General features: G+C 35.1%; 1 protein-coding gene and 1 long non-coding RNA gene across 5 annotated transcripts in view; one reads left to right on the top strand and one right to left on the bottom strand.

Annotated features, from left to right (window-relative positions):
* The window catches only part of LOC126759599 (zwei Ig domain protein zig-8), a 596,656-nt gene that overhangs the window by 444,306 nt on the left and 137,714 nt on the right, over window positions 1-14,636 (top strand). For all 3 annotated transcript variants that reach the window (XM_050474475.1, XM_050474473.1, XM_050474474.1), the window contains one exon: window positions 872-2,593. In XM_050474475.1, coding sequence (XP_050330432.1) covers window positions 2,548-2,593 — 46 coding nt within the window. In that variant the 5' untranslated portion in view covers window positions 872-2,547. The remainder of the gene's footprint in view (window positions 1-871; window positions 2,594-14,636) is intronic.
* The window catches only part of LOC126759603 (uncharacterized), a 236,870-nt gene that overhangs the window by 124,385 nt on the left and 97,849 nt on the right, over window positions 1-14,636 (bottom strand). The window lies entirely within an intron of this gene.

Genomic DNA, 14,636 nt, shown 5'->3' with positions numbered 1-14,636 from the left:
CATGACGTGAGTGCCAAAACTAACGATGGATGGAGCGGATGCTTTGGCCAATAAAACTTCAACTACCCTGAAATTATTTTGAGTGCTACTTGCGGCCAAAAAAGAGTTCAAGAAAGCAAACAAGTAAAGAGAGTGGACTATACTCTAACTTCTTCAGAGTAGTAACTGCTTAAAATCTCATTAAAACTCAAGTACTACATATATCACTTAAATTCAATATTTTATTATGAAATTTAAAAAAAGGCATCTTTTTCTTCGTCGGTGAAGGTCATAAAATGCCTCAACAGTCGTTACATAGTTGCAGCATACGAGTACATTTCCTAAAAAATTTGCTTGCGGTGTTGCCAAATTTCTAGTAGTTTAAAGGGTAGTAATGTTCATTTCGTTTACATGAGTCCAACTATGGGGTGTGTTTGAAAGGTTGTCTTATATATGTAATTGCATAACAAGAGTCATAGAGGTCTTTGAGTCAAACTCTTATATTCGATTTTACTACCTCCTGCTTAGTTGTTTCCCAATCAAGAGCGAATCTTACTCCTTTTAATTATAATTTTTTAAGTAGTTTAATTAAATATTGAAAGACCTTATTAAATCCAGCAAAAACTTCCTTCATGGCGTACTCGTTGTTAGAGCGCATTGAGAAATACTTTCACTCTCTCACATTCTCACACTCCGTCAGCGATTAAATACTTCAAATACTTCAGAAAATTAATATACTCGCTGCCTCCAATTACTTTGCGCCGACACGTTGACAATTTCGTACTTGAATCCAGAGTTTTTCGTGTCATTTAATAGCACGACACTCATTTTACACACAGCATTAATAAGGTATTTGCATTTTTACTCACGATTTTCTTCTCTCCACTTGCAGGTGGCAAAAGGTGGGCGTGCAAAATAAATACCAGCCGTACAATTCCAAATAATTGCCACTCAAGAACACCTATCAACAAGCGCAATAACAACAACACTAACAACTACAAATATTACTAAAGCAATAACGATGCCGACTTAATGAAAAGGAAGTGAAAGAGACGAGTTGAAGACATCGAAAATGAGTGTATGCGTGTATGTGTGTCAGCATTAAATGAAAATGCGATGAACAGTGCACAACAAGCTCAAGTCGTAGCTGACGCTGACGGGCTGAGCGCCGTTGACATGTGAGCCGACGCGCGTAGCGATTCAACGCAAATCGACGGCAACAAAAGGATAACCGTTAAGGGATAAGAGAAACGACATCACGTGCCATAATAATACTGTAAAGTGAAACCAATTAAAAAGGCGCGTGATTCCAGCTGAGCGACAAGCTGGAGGCGTAAAACAGGCAACAGCCGACGGGTAATTTTAAAATACAACAAAAATAAAATGAAAGCCTAAAGGCAGAACCGAAACAAAAACAAAACAGAATACAACGGAAGTAAATTTACAGGAGCAACAACGGCGCAGGCATCCATGTAGCTGCCACGTTTTCCTTTTTTGTGCTGAAAGATTGATAAATAATGCAAGCATGTTTTTTCCGCAAAATAACGGTATTCTGTAAGAAAAAGTGAACAAAAATAAACAACTGACAAACACATGCAGGCCAATCGCATACGCGTGGCAACGGTTTTTGAGTGAAAAACGTCGGAAGCGTAAATGAAAAGCGGAAACGGAAGCGACGGTGATTTTGTTGTGATTTCATTTATATGCTTTTGCTTTCTTTTTGTTCCCTTAACAAGCGGCGAAAAGATGATATAGATTTAAAAATAAAATTTTCGCCGTAACGCCGGACAACAGTTTTATTAACGCGTTAAAAATTATAAATGCAACAACAAAACTAAACTTGATTTCACACCAGCCACCAATATTTCCAGTCGTAATAATAACAATAGCAATAACAACAGTAGCAGTTATAATCAGCACGTAGCAAATAAGAACGCCGCGTGACGCCAACTGCTGCCACGTCTGGCTGCTCAACGTCACTGTTAACGGTTAAAATAATTACTAACGGTATTTATTTATGCTCACATACATTTGCATGTGTAGGAGAGTGCGCCGGAATTTCGTGGCGTTTTTAATGACCATTTTTTCGCACTTAATTTTACTTTACGGACTTCATATGCCATTTGATAGTACGAACCCGGAAAGAGCATTTATGAAATTCGAGCGAATTTAAACGTCTGCTTTTGTATCGGTTTTACATACCTTCATATAATACATGTGAGCGTTATCGCTAAATTTGCGCGAAATTTAAGTACAACATTTAATTGAATTTGCACACACTTTGTGTATTTAACTCGCTGCATTAATTAGGCTTTTATACACTCAACTAACCGATGCAAAGAACAACACTAACAACAACAAAGCATGCTATAGTCCTTTAGCAAGTTTTTACTTTCGTAACAAACACAACATATCGATAAAACGTACAATAATTCATAGTAATAACAGAGAACATAATTAAATATAAACAAACGGTCGAGTGAATTGTCAGCCATTTAATATTTTGTTAATGCACGTCGACGACAAAATCATCGCTTGAACGCAAATCCATCAAGAAACAATAACAAAATGACACATTGGGTGCAGATACTGTTGGCGTTGCTGTTGTATGCAGGTGAGTCGAATGCGTTTTTTGAAGCGGAAATTAATATTTTGTATATTTTGAATGTTGCTGGTAATAAGTATGCGTTACAGTTATTAATACAGCAGTAATTTTAAAATCGGAAATATTTTAAAAGTTGGATATTAAATTTTAATAAAAAGTCTCATTGCAATTAAATAGCCATAGGAGCCTCTTTTCGCTTAATATTTTGAAAAATACATGGGTTCTTAAACACCTTTAAGTCTCTCCAAATATGTGCTCTTATTTTTAACTGAAAAGTCCTCCGCCTTATAGTTTTATATTTTTGTTTCTCATAATTAGAAAGAATAACTCAAAACTCGCTTCCAACTATTTACAAAAAATATATATATTTTGTGGAAAATGCTCTACAAAATGGTCTCTTATAATTTTTTCGTAAACCTAACCGTTGAAAAGATATTAACGGTTACTTTAAGGCAATGATTTTTTGTACCTTATGAATTTTTAACTGCATGAAAAAAGTTTCATAATAAATGAGAAACATCATAATTTTGTAGGAGTTTTACTGATCCACAGAGACCTTAATTTATTGCTCATATGTCGGTCAAAGCAGATGCCTTAGCAATAAGTGACCGCATAATATTGAATTTAACCCGAAAATACTTGAGTAATGCTTTATGTCAATGCAGTCTTAGTCTTCTTCTTTCCGTAATATACGAGTTAATGATATCTATCCATTTTGACTTTTATTCTCTCTTTAAACCGTGGCCTAATTTTTTGATATTTTGATGAAACTAAGTGAATTAAGATAAACATTTCTGACAATCAAAATTTATTAACCAATCTAAATGGGTCTACGGCTTATACCATAATATGCAGAAGTTAATAAGATAACAAGTTAGATTGCAATTTCTTCGAATAACGCAAGTTGGATTCTTATACCACATTTTTAATATAAAACTATTAAATGAACCACGGAGTATGAAGGGGCAAAACTCCAAGATTTCGTATTAAGAGGCCGCGGTTTGATGGTGTGTTAGATAGCCAATAGCATTTTCGCTGCTCACTTGGGACCACAAACGCGTGAGACCACTTCAAAACACTGAATTGCACTACTCGTAGTATACTAACGCAATCGGAAGCGTACATTTAGAAAATAAAGAAGCATCCACCATAACAACGCACATTTTCGAATGAGGAGGTTATCATTGCTACGAAGTTTTACTTTGAAGACCTCCAGGAAACGTATTTCCTAACGTATTAAATATGTTGGACAATCGCTGGGTTCAATATATCGAACTATGGAAACACTAGTCTTAAAAATAAATCGCCATTTCTCCAAAATGTTATTTTTCTTCGCGGATTAAGAACGTTAGCAGCTTAAATTGTAGAAAAAATTATACTGTTTGCTGCAGGAAACGGTATTTTAATACCATTTTTTTTACCAAACGTTAAAGAATAATATAGTCTCAGCAGTTTTTTCATTCTAAGATTTTAGCTAGTTTTATTTGAAAGTTACGACTCTATTCCGATGTTACTAATAACATAAAAACAATTCGTAACGTTCAATTGGAAAACATGTAGAAATGCTCAACGTGTTCAGAGGATAGATTGATTTAATGCCATCAGTTTTAAGAATACCTGATGAATATAATGCGTTTTTCAATAAGAGTGATAAAATTTCTTTTCAAAACAAACAAAATAAAAAAAACACAATTAATTGTTAGGGAAATTCAAATGTTTTATATTTAGTGTGAATTATATTCGATACACTTAAGTTCTGAGTATCACATCATTCAAATGGCCTGTACGTCTTCTTTTGCAGGAAAGAATTCGATGAACCCAGTTTTCGAGTACCTACCACTAAACAAAATCGTATGTCATGAATTTCAAGTTCAAACTTGATTTCTAAAGCTTGAAGAAAGTCTGATTTATTGCTAGGGACCAACGACTTTAAATAACCCCGTAAGAAATAGTCTAATGATGTGAAATCACTTCTTGGGGGCCATTCTATGGCACATTTCTTGAAATAATCAAATCTCAAAACTTTTCTCGCAATAATTCGGTTGTTGCACGTATTGTATGGCACGTTATCAAGATCAACTTTTTGAAACTGTGGTCATAAAAAATTGGCTATCATCGATCTATACCTCTTTCCATTGAGAGTAACGGTCATCAGCTTCATTTCAAAAAAATTACGAACCGAAGATACTATGTATTGCAGCAAAAACTGCACCAAACTATCAATTTAGGTGAATATAATGGTTGTTCATGAATAATTGTGGATTTTCTTTGCACTAGAATCGACAGTTTTGTATATTTACTGCACCACGCAAATGAAAGTGAGTCTCGTCGGAGTAGATGATTTTCTTAAAAAAATCGTTATCGTTTTCAAGTTGCCCCAAGACAAAATCACCAAATTCACAGCATTAACCAATGTCATCAGTTCATTTTTCAAAATCCGCCAGCTTGTGGTTTGAGACTGTCCCAATTCTTGAGAACGTCTTGGAATCGACAAATTGCGGTCGTCAGCAATACTTGCCTGAACGGCAGCAAGATTTTCATTACCTCGAGCAGTTATTTGTCTTATTGCACTTGAACATTATGTAGATGAAACGTGCGTTCGGAATTTTAAACAATTCGACAAATAGCGACCACATGTAGACGATTATTACGACCATAAATGACAAAAGCAAACGTGAAGTTGCAATTGGAGAACGATTATTTTGAATAATTTCTAAGCGTTGTTCTTGCATATATCTTTCCACGAAGAAATTAAAAATATTACTAAGTACAATGAAAAAAAAAAAATTTCAGTTAATGACATATTAAAAATTGCCGAAACGACACTTAGAATAATCCCTATTGGAAAACCCAGCATTTGTTGGCTGGTTCGTGTGTCTCATTCGACTAGAGGGCGTAGAGGTCTTGTCATTCTGAAAACCTACCCAGATGACTCAAATAACGCATAAAAGCAGTTGGTAATTACTGCAATTCCAAGAGTTTCTCATTGCTAAATGAGTTACATCTTTTTCCTTCATATTTGTTTACGTTTTCTTCCAGCGACACGAGCCGCTTTAACGAGTACGATAAAAACATGAGCACGGTAAATAAATTTCTATTCAATGAAAATTATGCTCTGCCAAAACTTAAACCACTTTAACTTAATATAATAAAGTTCAAGAGCTACACTCAATATATTGTATTTAAGTAAAAGAATAGCCGTTTTAAATTTCTTTTTGATAATTTACATTATTTGATTCACAAAGAAAACGATTTCTATATTTTAGCTGCAAAACATGCAGCACCAATAAAAATTTATTTATTGAATTCGAAGGAGAAGCATTTTTCTTTGAAAACAGTAAAATAACAATAAATAAACTGCTTGCGAAGTAGGACAAACTTTTCCTCTTCAAAATCAATTATTTTGCCACAAAGCATTGCGCCAAAAATGTGTAAGGAAGTTACAGAAGCAAGCGAAGTCTGCCAGCGAACAAAGCTGCACTCAATCTTTTTCGGTATTAGACAGAGGAAATTCCAGTAAACTACTACAAATGCAACAACTTAATGTTGCCATAATATATATATTACATACATATAGAACAAGTACGCCACTTTGGTTTAGCCCAAAAAGGAGAAGAAACCGCACAGAATTACGGCAAATTAATACAGTTCTTTGCCGCGTTGACGTTTACTTGCAGAGAATAAAAGTTTTCTAAATTCCGCGGTTCTTTGCCGCTTTTTGCCTTACTTATTTGGAGGGCATGTGCTTACAAGTACGCAAGTAAATAAGTTAGTGTGTGCCCTATAGGAAATATCTGTTATAAAATACCATGTATTTATATATGCAAAAGTGCGAAATTCATTTTGGAATTATTAAGTTTCAATCAGCTTATTATCAATGATTTCGTAGTTTATAGTTGATCCAAAGTAATGGTTTATAAGTTTTACGGTAAATCTTTCCCAGCATATTTTACGGTGAAGTACTGATTTGCTGAATCGTCGTTACCATACTTGCAAAAGAACTCAAGAAAAAATTACGAAAATACTTGAAATTTTGTAAATCAATTGTAAAATCAGTTAGTCAACATCTATGGCATCTCAAAGCTTCCCGTTGGTCTCATCATATACGAAATTTTATAAATTCGTTGCGGACTGCCGGGTTCAAACAATAAAATGTGTTCCACTTTCATAGAACATGTGGACATGTGGACACATCTCTATTTAGCTGAGTCTAATACGTAGTCCCCTGGATGATTACTGCCCGGTTAAAGTTGTCTAATACTTCCGAAAATGCAACAATTATCCGGCAAAAATTTTGAATGCTATTTTGGAATTTACAAGCAACTACTTTCATAAAACTTTGTTAAAGCAGTCAATAGGTTTCTTTGAGTTATTTGATCAATTGGACATCGAGAGCAAAGCTACGCCAAAACCCTTTCATCCATATTTCATGTAGTAAGAATTTCAAAACTATCGGAATCACATCGTATTAGAAGCAAACGTAACGAGAGCAGAGTAATAGAGATTGTAGATCTTCGCCACTCTGCAACTCTTAAATTAGTTTCAGATACAATAGTTCTCGAAGCAATTCAGATCTCTAATAAGATAATTTTTTGTTGCTGAGTTCGGGTACTCAACATTTATCGGAATATTAGATAAAACCACTGGACTAAATGGAAAATCATCCCACGACACGCATGTTTTGGGCTTCAAGCGTCAATGATTACAAAGACTGTAATTATTTGGGCTAACGCATACAAAAATTGAAAGCAAGTTGCAGTTTTACAATTTTGGTTTAGTTTTTCTGGTTGAGTTCGGGGTCATACTAGAGCGAAAAATTAGATGCCCGTCATTTTTAAGTACAGACTACTTCAGCTTAATATAGCGAAATCATAAAGCTCACATCGAATCAATTATACATAATTAGAAATACTAGTTCCAGACACAAATGATAACAAGTAAGGAAGAGCTAAAAACATTTTATACTCTTGCAACTTGCAAGGATTAAAGCCAGGGAAGTACCTCCGAGTTCATAAGACTTGTTTGCCATATGGCGAGTTTTTAACTGATTTTATTCATTCTAAGCACAATTTTTGTTGAGATAACTCATATATAAGTTACCCATAAGTTTAAAAATCATTATATTAAGTATATGAGAAAGGAAAGTATTGACCCGATTCAACACATTTGAAGGCACACTTCTGTCAGGAAAGGATTATCTCTGAATTTCAATTAAATATCTCACTTAGTGTCAGATATTTTCGGTACAAACTCAACTATAAGTACTGGGGTCCAAATATTCGGTAGTTTTTGTTGGATTTTGACACTTTTAATTCATATGGTGGTATGATCTAATGGCATTATTCTTGCCAAGTTTTATCCCGTCGTATTAATTGCCTATGGAATTGTACACTCGAAAGGAAAGAGTAAGATGGAACTTAAAATTCTGTTATATGGGAAGTAGGAGTGGCTGTAGTCCGATTTCCCTCATTTTCACACTGTAATAGAAATATGTCAAATGAATGCCACATACCAAATTTAAATGAAATCTTCATTTAGTGCTTAGTTATGGAAGTTTAGTGGTTTTCGGTTAATGGCATTTTGTGAGCGTGGCAGCGGTCGCTTTCATCAAGAGTTCTCAATTTTTATTCAAGTTACAGTTTGCACGGACGAACGAACGGACGGTCAATCATCCTGATTTCAACTCTTCTCCTCATCTTGGTCGTTTATATATATATATATAATCCTATATATATCGATTAGTTTTAGCTGATACATACAACCGTTATATGAACAAAACTATTATAATCTTAGCAACATGTTGCAAGAGTATACACACTAACAGATCAGCCGGAAATAGCGTTCTGTAATATTCAAAGCGTTCGAAAATAATTTGAATCTAAATCTGGACTTTAATCTACAAAAATAAAAAATGTAATCTTTCCCCGCAGGGCATGCACAAAGCCACACATAACTTTTACAAATTATACTTTGCTTTTTTATAAGTTTTCACAAAGCAGGGAGTGCATAGATGCCACTGTGGCAAAAACCTACGAGTAAACTTTGTAAATACGTTTCAGCCCGAGCCATACCACACCGCCAGACGCACAGAAACGCGAGCAAGCCGAGAAAAGCACATACATATGTACTTGGATGCCCGCGCATAGAATATTTGCAAGACTTGCAAGTCACAAAATTTATTCACTGCAAGAACCACAAGCGCAGCAAATGCATCCAGCTGAGGCGGCAAATGCCACATAGCTATGTATATGAGCGGCAAGTGGCGATTCCTGGTGCTGGCAACGGGTGTTGGCGCAAGGCTTTTGCGACTACCACAGAGCAACTTGAGGAACCCACTGCTACAGCGGCTGAATTACAATAGCACACAAACACAAAAGGAAGCTTTGAATTTGCCAACGAAATTGTTTACAGGATTTATGCGTAGTGAGCGTTGGTATGGGTGAATGTGTGTGTGTGTGTATATGCACCTACTGTTCTTGCGGTTTCTTGTGTAGACGGCACAGTTTCGACAGCTTTTGACTGCATGGATGGCAACTCATGTTGCCACTACTGCAATTTGCTGCTTTGCTTTCGGCATTGTCTTTTTTGTGTAAATTCTTTCATTCTCTGCCACTGCTTCTTGCAATTTCTCTCGTGTATTTGCAGTCCCTCATTTTCCATTTGCGGTCAGGCAATTGTTGGAGCAAATTGAACATTGCAGGCGGCAATTTCCAGCAGCTGACTCTGGCAACTGCACCCAGGCATACACACGCTGTCGCATTGCAACTACAGTTACGAGTATTTTGCAGCGAAAAACTTTTTAGTGCGCAACTAATAGTAACAACTGTAGTTGAAAACACTGTCAATGATATGCCAAGTCATTGCCACACTGCCCCTGCGGTTGCATTATCCACGGGTTGCATATACATGAATTTTAATTGCATACTGTTAGGCGCCATTACCAGCAGCAATAACAGCCTTTTCGCTGCGCTGAAAATTTTTAATTACATCATTATATTGGCGTGTAGATTGTCGCTAATAATGAGTACTTACGGTTAAGTACATGCACACACACACACCCACACTCATGTATACAGAAAAGATCGTTCCAAAGTTATTCAGCGTGTGATTAAATAAATGCATTTACATAAGCATACATGTAGGCGCGCTCTCATTTATATTCATGCTTGCGCATTATACACGTTGAATAGATCGCAATTAACGCTCTTTTGAAATGTGGTTGTTAATAAAGCGTATTTTCGCATTTAATTATAATATTCATGCCATGCACATATACCGTTAATACAAAGCGTAAGCAATTCAGTCAACGCAACAGTTAAAAATTGTGTGAATTATTTTTACATTAATGACCATTTGAAGTGAAAATGTACTTAATTAGTTTTTTTTTTTGTAATAACGGTGTTATGCATTAAAATAATCACGGCTTAAGTGCACTTGATAGGTTACATAAGTGGATTTTTATCATTTCTGTAGTGAACTTTAAATTGTAGCGCATCTGACATTACATTTTTAAGGATTAATTGTGAAAATCGTTAATACTCCTTACAAAAATAAATAAGTAGCATTTATATTAATTATTTTTAATGTCGACCGTTTAACAATTTAAAGCGTTACTTATTCAAATATTTCGGCAAAAGCCTATTATATAGACATGATTTTTCGAAGAACATGCTGTCATAAATTTTGTACGATTTTGTTTTGATATAAGGCCAGACTTGTTCAGCTAGCTTTGGTTATCGTGATAGCTTTCTCATATCGAAAAGGATTGATTTGATTTGATTTTGTTTATCCTAAAGTGATTCTCCGGTATCTGTTTAGGATAAACAAAGTTACATAAGTACAACTCTTGATCTTATTCTTAAATTCTGGTTCCTAAGAGCATCATTTGAATAAAAACTACTTTCTCAAGATGGTATGAATATATTTACCATTAATAATACATATAAATATATGCACTTGAATGTAGTATTCTTCTAACAAAGTAAGTATATATTGATCTAGTGCTTACTACAACATAAAAAATCGGTGCAAACATATCACGTAACAATAAAAACGTTAACTTGGGCTGCACAGAAACCAAAAAGCCTTTGACAGGTATATATTTTATAGCATAAAAGGGTATAAAAAAATCATATTTCGGATTTAGATCGGTCAGTGTGTATGACAGCTATAAGCTATAATAATTCGATCTAAATAATTTATAAAGAAAACATGTCGAATAAACAATCGTCCATACAAAAAACGAATTTCAGTTAGTTTGTATGATAGCTATAAGCTATAGAGGTCCGATATCGCCGGTTCGGATATCTTAGCAGCTTCTTTGTGAGAAAAGTACGTATGCAAGAACTGAGGGACTAGTTCGCGTGTATACAAATAGACGAACATACTTAAAACGACTTAGCTCATCACACTGATGATTTATATAAGCCCTTAACTAAAATATGAGCACTTTCTGCCAACCAGTTTGTTTACAGCAGCTGATTAAGTCGTTACACCTCAGTAGTGCGCTGGGATTTTTACAATGGATAAAAATATCGAAGAAAGAAATTGGCTCAAATTTTGTATTTCTAACCAAATTTCGTGCGCGAAATCATTGCGAATGTTGGGGGCTTAAGCTGATTCAGTTATATCCAAAATACAAGCCTACGAGTGGTACAAAGCTTTCAAAGATGGTCGAGAGATCGTTGAAGACATGCTTGGTTCTGAACGACGTTCGACCTCCTCAACTGATGAAAATATTAAAAAAGTGAAGAATATGGTGTTTAAAAATCGCCAGACAAGTGTTAGCTTGACATCTGTCTATTTTGATAGATATTGAAGAAATGAAAGCGTACTTATTGGACTCGTCCCGATAAAGTTCAATTTTGTTCAAAACAAATACCGTAAACAGGTCTCTTTGGACATGCGTGATCGTGCGAACTCCGATCTCACATTCATGGAGAACTACCGATAAGACATGGACACATGAAAACAAGTCAATCATCGGAGTGGAGGAAAAAAATGAGCCGAAACCAAAAAAAACCAAGCCAAAGCCGCCCAAAAATGAAGATGGTGCTCATTGTTTTTTCGATATTCGTGGTTTGGTGTATCATGAATTTCTCCCGATAAGACAGATGGTCAATAAGCAGCTCTATTTGGCCGTATTGAGGCGTTTGTGTGCGACGATCCTTCGAAATCGGTCGAAAACAATTCATGGATTTTACGAGATGATAATGCACCATTGCATTGAGTCACGATTCTGACCTAATTTAAAGTCAAAAATGCAATGAATACCATTGTCCAAGCACCGTATTCACCAGACTTGGCTCAGTGTGATTTTTTTTTTGTTCCAAAAACCGCAATTGCCGCTATGTGGAACCTGCTGAAGGAACTAAATGCCACCCCAAAAATTGCTTATGAAAAGTGTTTCAAGAACTAGAAAAATCGTTTGTATATAGTAAGTATGTTTTAGATATGATGGAGATTTCTTAAAAACATTCGGTTGGTTAACAGTCTATTCAAATTATAATTCTGAATTATTTTTATGTGGACATCAAAACATTCAAGTCTATTGTGGTCAATTTCATCAAACGGCAAAATCGACTATTTTCATGGGTATTGCACCAAACAATTTTTTTTTTGTTTGAGAAAATCGAAATGTTTTAATATTTTTTAAATAACCATTTTTATTTTGTCGAAGATCCGAATTAAAATATTTCGGACTATAGTTTTTTTGTTTTCATTAAGATATTAAAAAAAAATTGAAAATTATTTTTAAATAATTTTTTCGGGAATACCAAAATAAAATAAATTTACTTCAAAAGTTAATTAAAATATTTTTAATCCATTATTTGCAACCCTCTACCCAGCCGAGTGTTATATAATGTTATAATAGAGTGTTTTAGCGAAAAAAAAGAGGACGCACGGTGTCATATCAGGTGAATACGGGGGGTGGTTAATGGTTAAAATGTGATTTTTGGTCAAATAATCGGTCACAGTCGGTCCTTCCAATGTTGGATTTTGAGCAATTTTTGGTCGTCAGTCAATTTGTGCGGAACAAACCGTGTCCACACCTTTCGTAAGCCCAAATGTTCGGTCAAAATGCGATAAATCGATGTTTTGGAGATGCCCAATTCCATTTTCATGAATTTCAATGATGATTTCCGCTGAGTTTTGATGAATTCACGCACACTTTCGATGGAATTTCCGGGGATCACGGGTTTTGTTTGGCCCACATGTTGATCGTAATTTATGTCCTCACAACCACTTTGAAAACGTTGAATACACTCGTGCACTCTGCTACGTGATAGGCAATCATCGCCATAGACCTGTTTCATCAATTGAATCGTTTCGGTAAAAGTTTTACCAATTTTAAAACAAAATTGAATGTTGGATCTTTGTTCGAAGCTCATTTTCGCACCGATAACACACACATACTGACACTTAAAACGCAATAACTTCACTCCAATAAATGAAATGTCATGAAATTCTCACTGGACAATCGATAAGGATAGCAGACTCTAACGCACCAGTCGACATATAGATGGCGCCACCAGGGTTCGCTAGGTTCAAAAAGTCCTGTTTAGTTTGGAACATACCGTTTATTATATCAAAGAATGGTTATTCGGTCGAAATTTAAATTACAAAGTTTTACTATTTTGTCTACAACTTGCATATATATGTATAAGTACATATTGCTATTTACCGTTATTTGTATGTTTACTTAAAAAATTATAAAAATATAGAAATACGCCCGAAAGGGTTAGGTTCTTAACATGATACAGATGCTGCTGAGTATTCAGCACCAAATGATGCTAGTTATAGGAAATAAGTTACGAAATATCAGTTTATAAAACGCGTTTAGTTATGTGGTAGTATCTGATCAGAATATATTCTACCACTTTGCAGTTTCGAAGGCCAGACCGCCGTTGTAGCATGTTAGAATGACACATTTGTTGCCTTTGCAAAAGGATTTACTTTATTGTGAGACTGTTCAAGAAGGACTTGTACCACATATTTTAATGGATTTTGAGTATCAATTTATATTTTTGTTCGTTTGAATTTTGACAAACTAAAACCCAGAACTTACTTTGGAATATGAATGAATATGGTAGAGATTAGATATTCGCATTTTCGCCACTGGACATTAGTTGGTTCCCAAATTCCAACCAAAAGCTGACAGTAAGGTCAACCAACTAGACAGTTACGTTCACTATGAGTCAAACCTTTTGTTGAACATTGCAAGTTGAGGTGGAAAATCGAATTTGTATTTTCTTATAACTGATTAGTTTAATGTTTTCCTTACTTATGACTCAAAATTACATTGGGAAAAATATGTATGTAGTAGTTCGTGTGAAGTATGCTGACGCATTACTTACAACAATTTTCGAATGAGTTATTCGAGCCAAGAGAGTGAATTGTATTTAATTATAATTGGCCTTAGTGTTGATATTTTACTAATTATGTATCAACATGGTCGTTCGATGCATTAATATTTTGTTTTTTGCTAAATGGCTCTCACTAGAGCTAAATACGCACATTACTGTAAATTACAACTTATTACGCAATATAATGCATTTATAAGGAATGGTGAAGGAATATGGACGAAAATCCATGTTTTCACTTGCGCCTCAGATGAGCGGCAACGGGCGAACACAATGCATCAAAATAATTAGCTGCAATGATTTTTCTCAGTATTCATAAAAGAACGTGAAAAGAAACGTCGCATAATTTTTGTTATTTGTGCATAAAAGCAACCAAATAGAATGCTGTCGCCTTTAAATGAAACTTAAGTATGTATAAGGTATTGTCAACGCTTAAGACCACAATAATAATTAAAACAATGCAATAACAAATGTTTAAAGCAACCTAATTAACGCCTGTTAAGCGCAATTGTGCCAGGTAATGATGAGTAAATTATGAAAAGCCTCGTAATCAAAAGGACTTGGCGGCGGCTGACCTTCGAACTGCGCTTTTCAAATCTCACGCTTTGTTTGTGCGTTTACAAAAGACCGCGACGACAATTTCGGCGACCTGACGTTAATTTATCGCTCATAAATACGCGCCCCAATGT

Source organism: Bactrocera neohumeralis, chromosome 5 (genome assembly GCF_024586455.1).
Source record: "Bactrocera neohumeralis isolate Rockhampton chromosome 5, APGP_CSIRO_Bneo_wtdbg2-racon-allhic-juicebox.fasta_v2, whole genome shotgun sequence".
Lineage (NCBI taxonomy): Eukaryota > Metazoa > Arthropoda > Insecta > Diptera > Tephritidae > Bactrocera > Bactrocera neohumeralis.
Note: the sequence above shows the minus strand (reverse complement) of the source record. Positions and strands in the feature narration are given on the sequence as shown.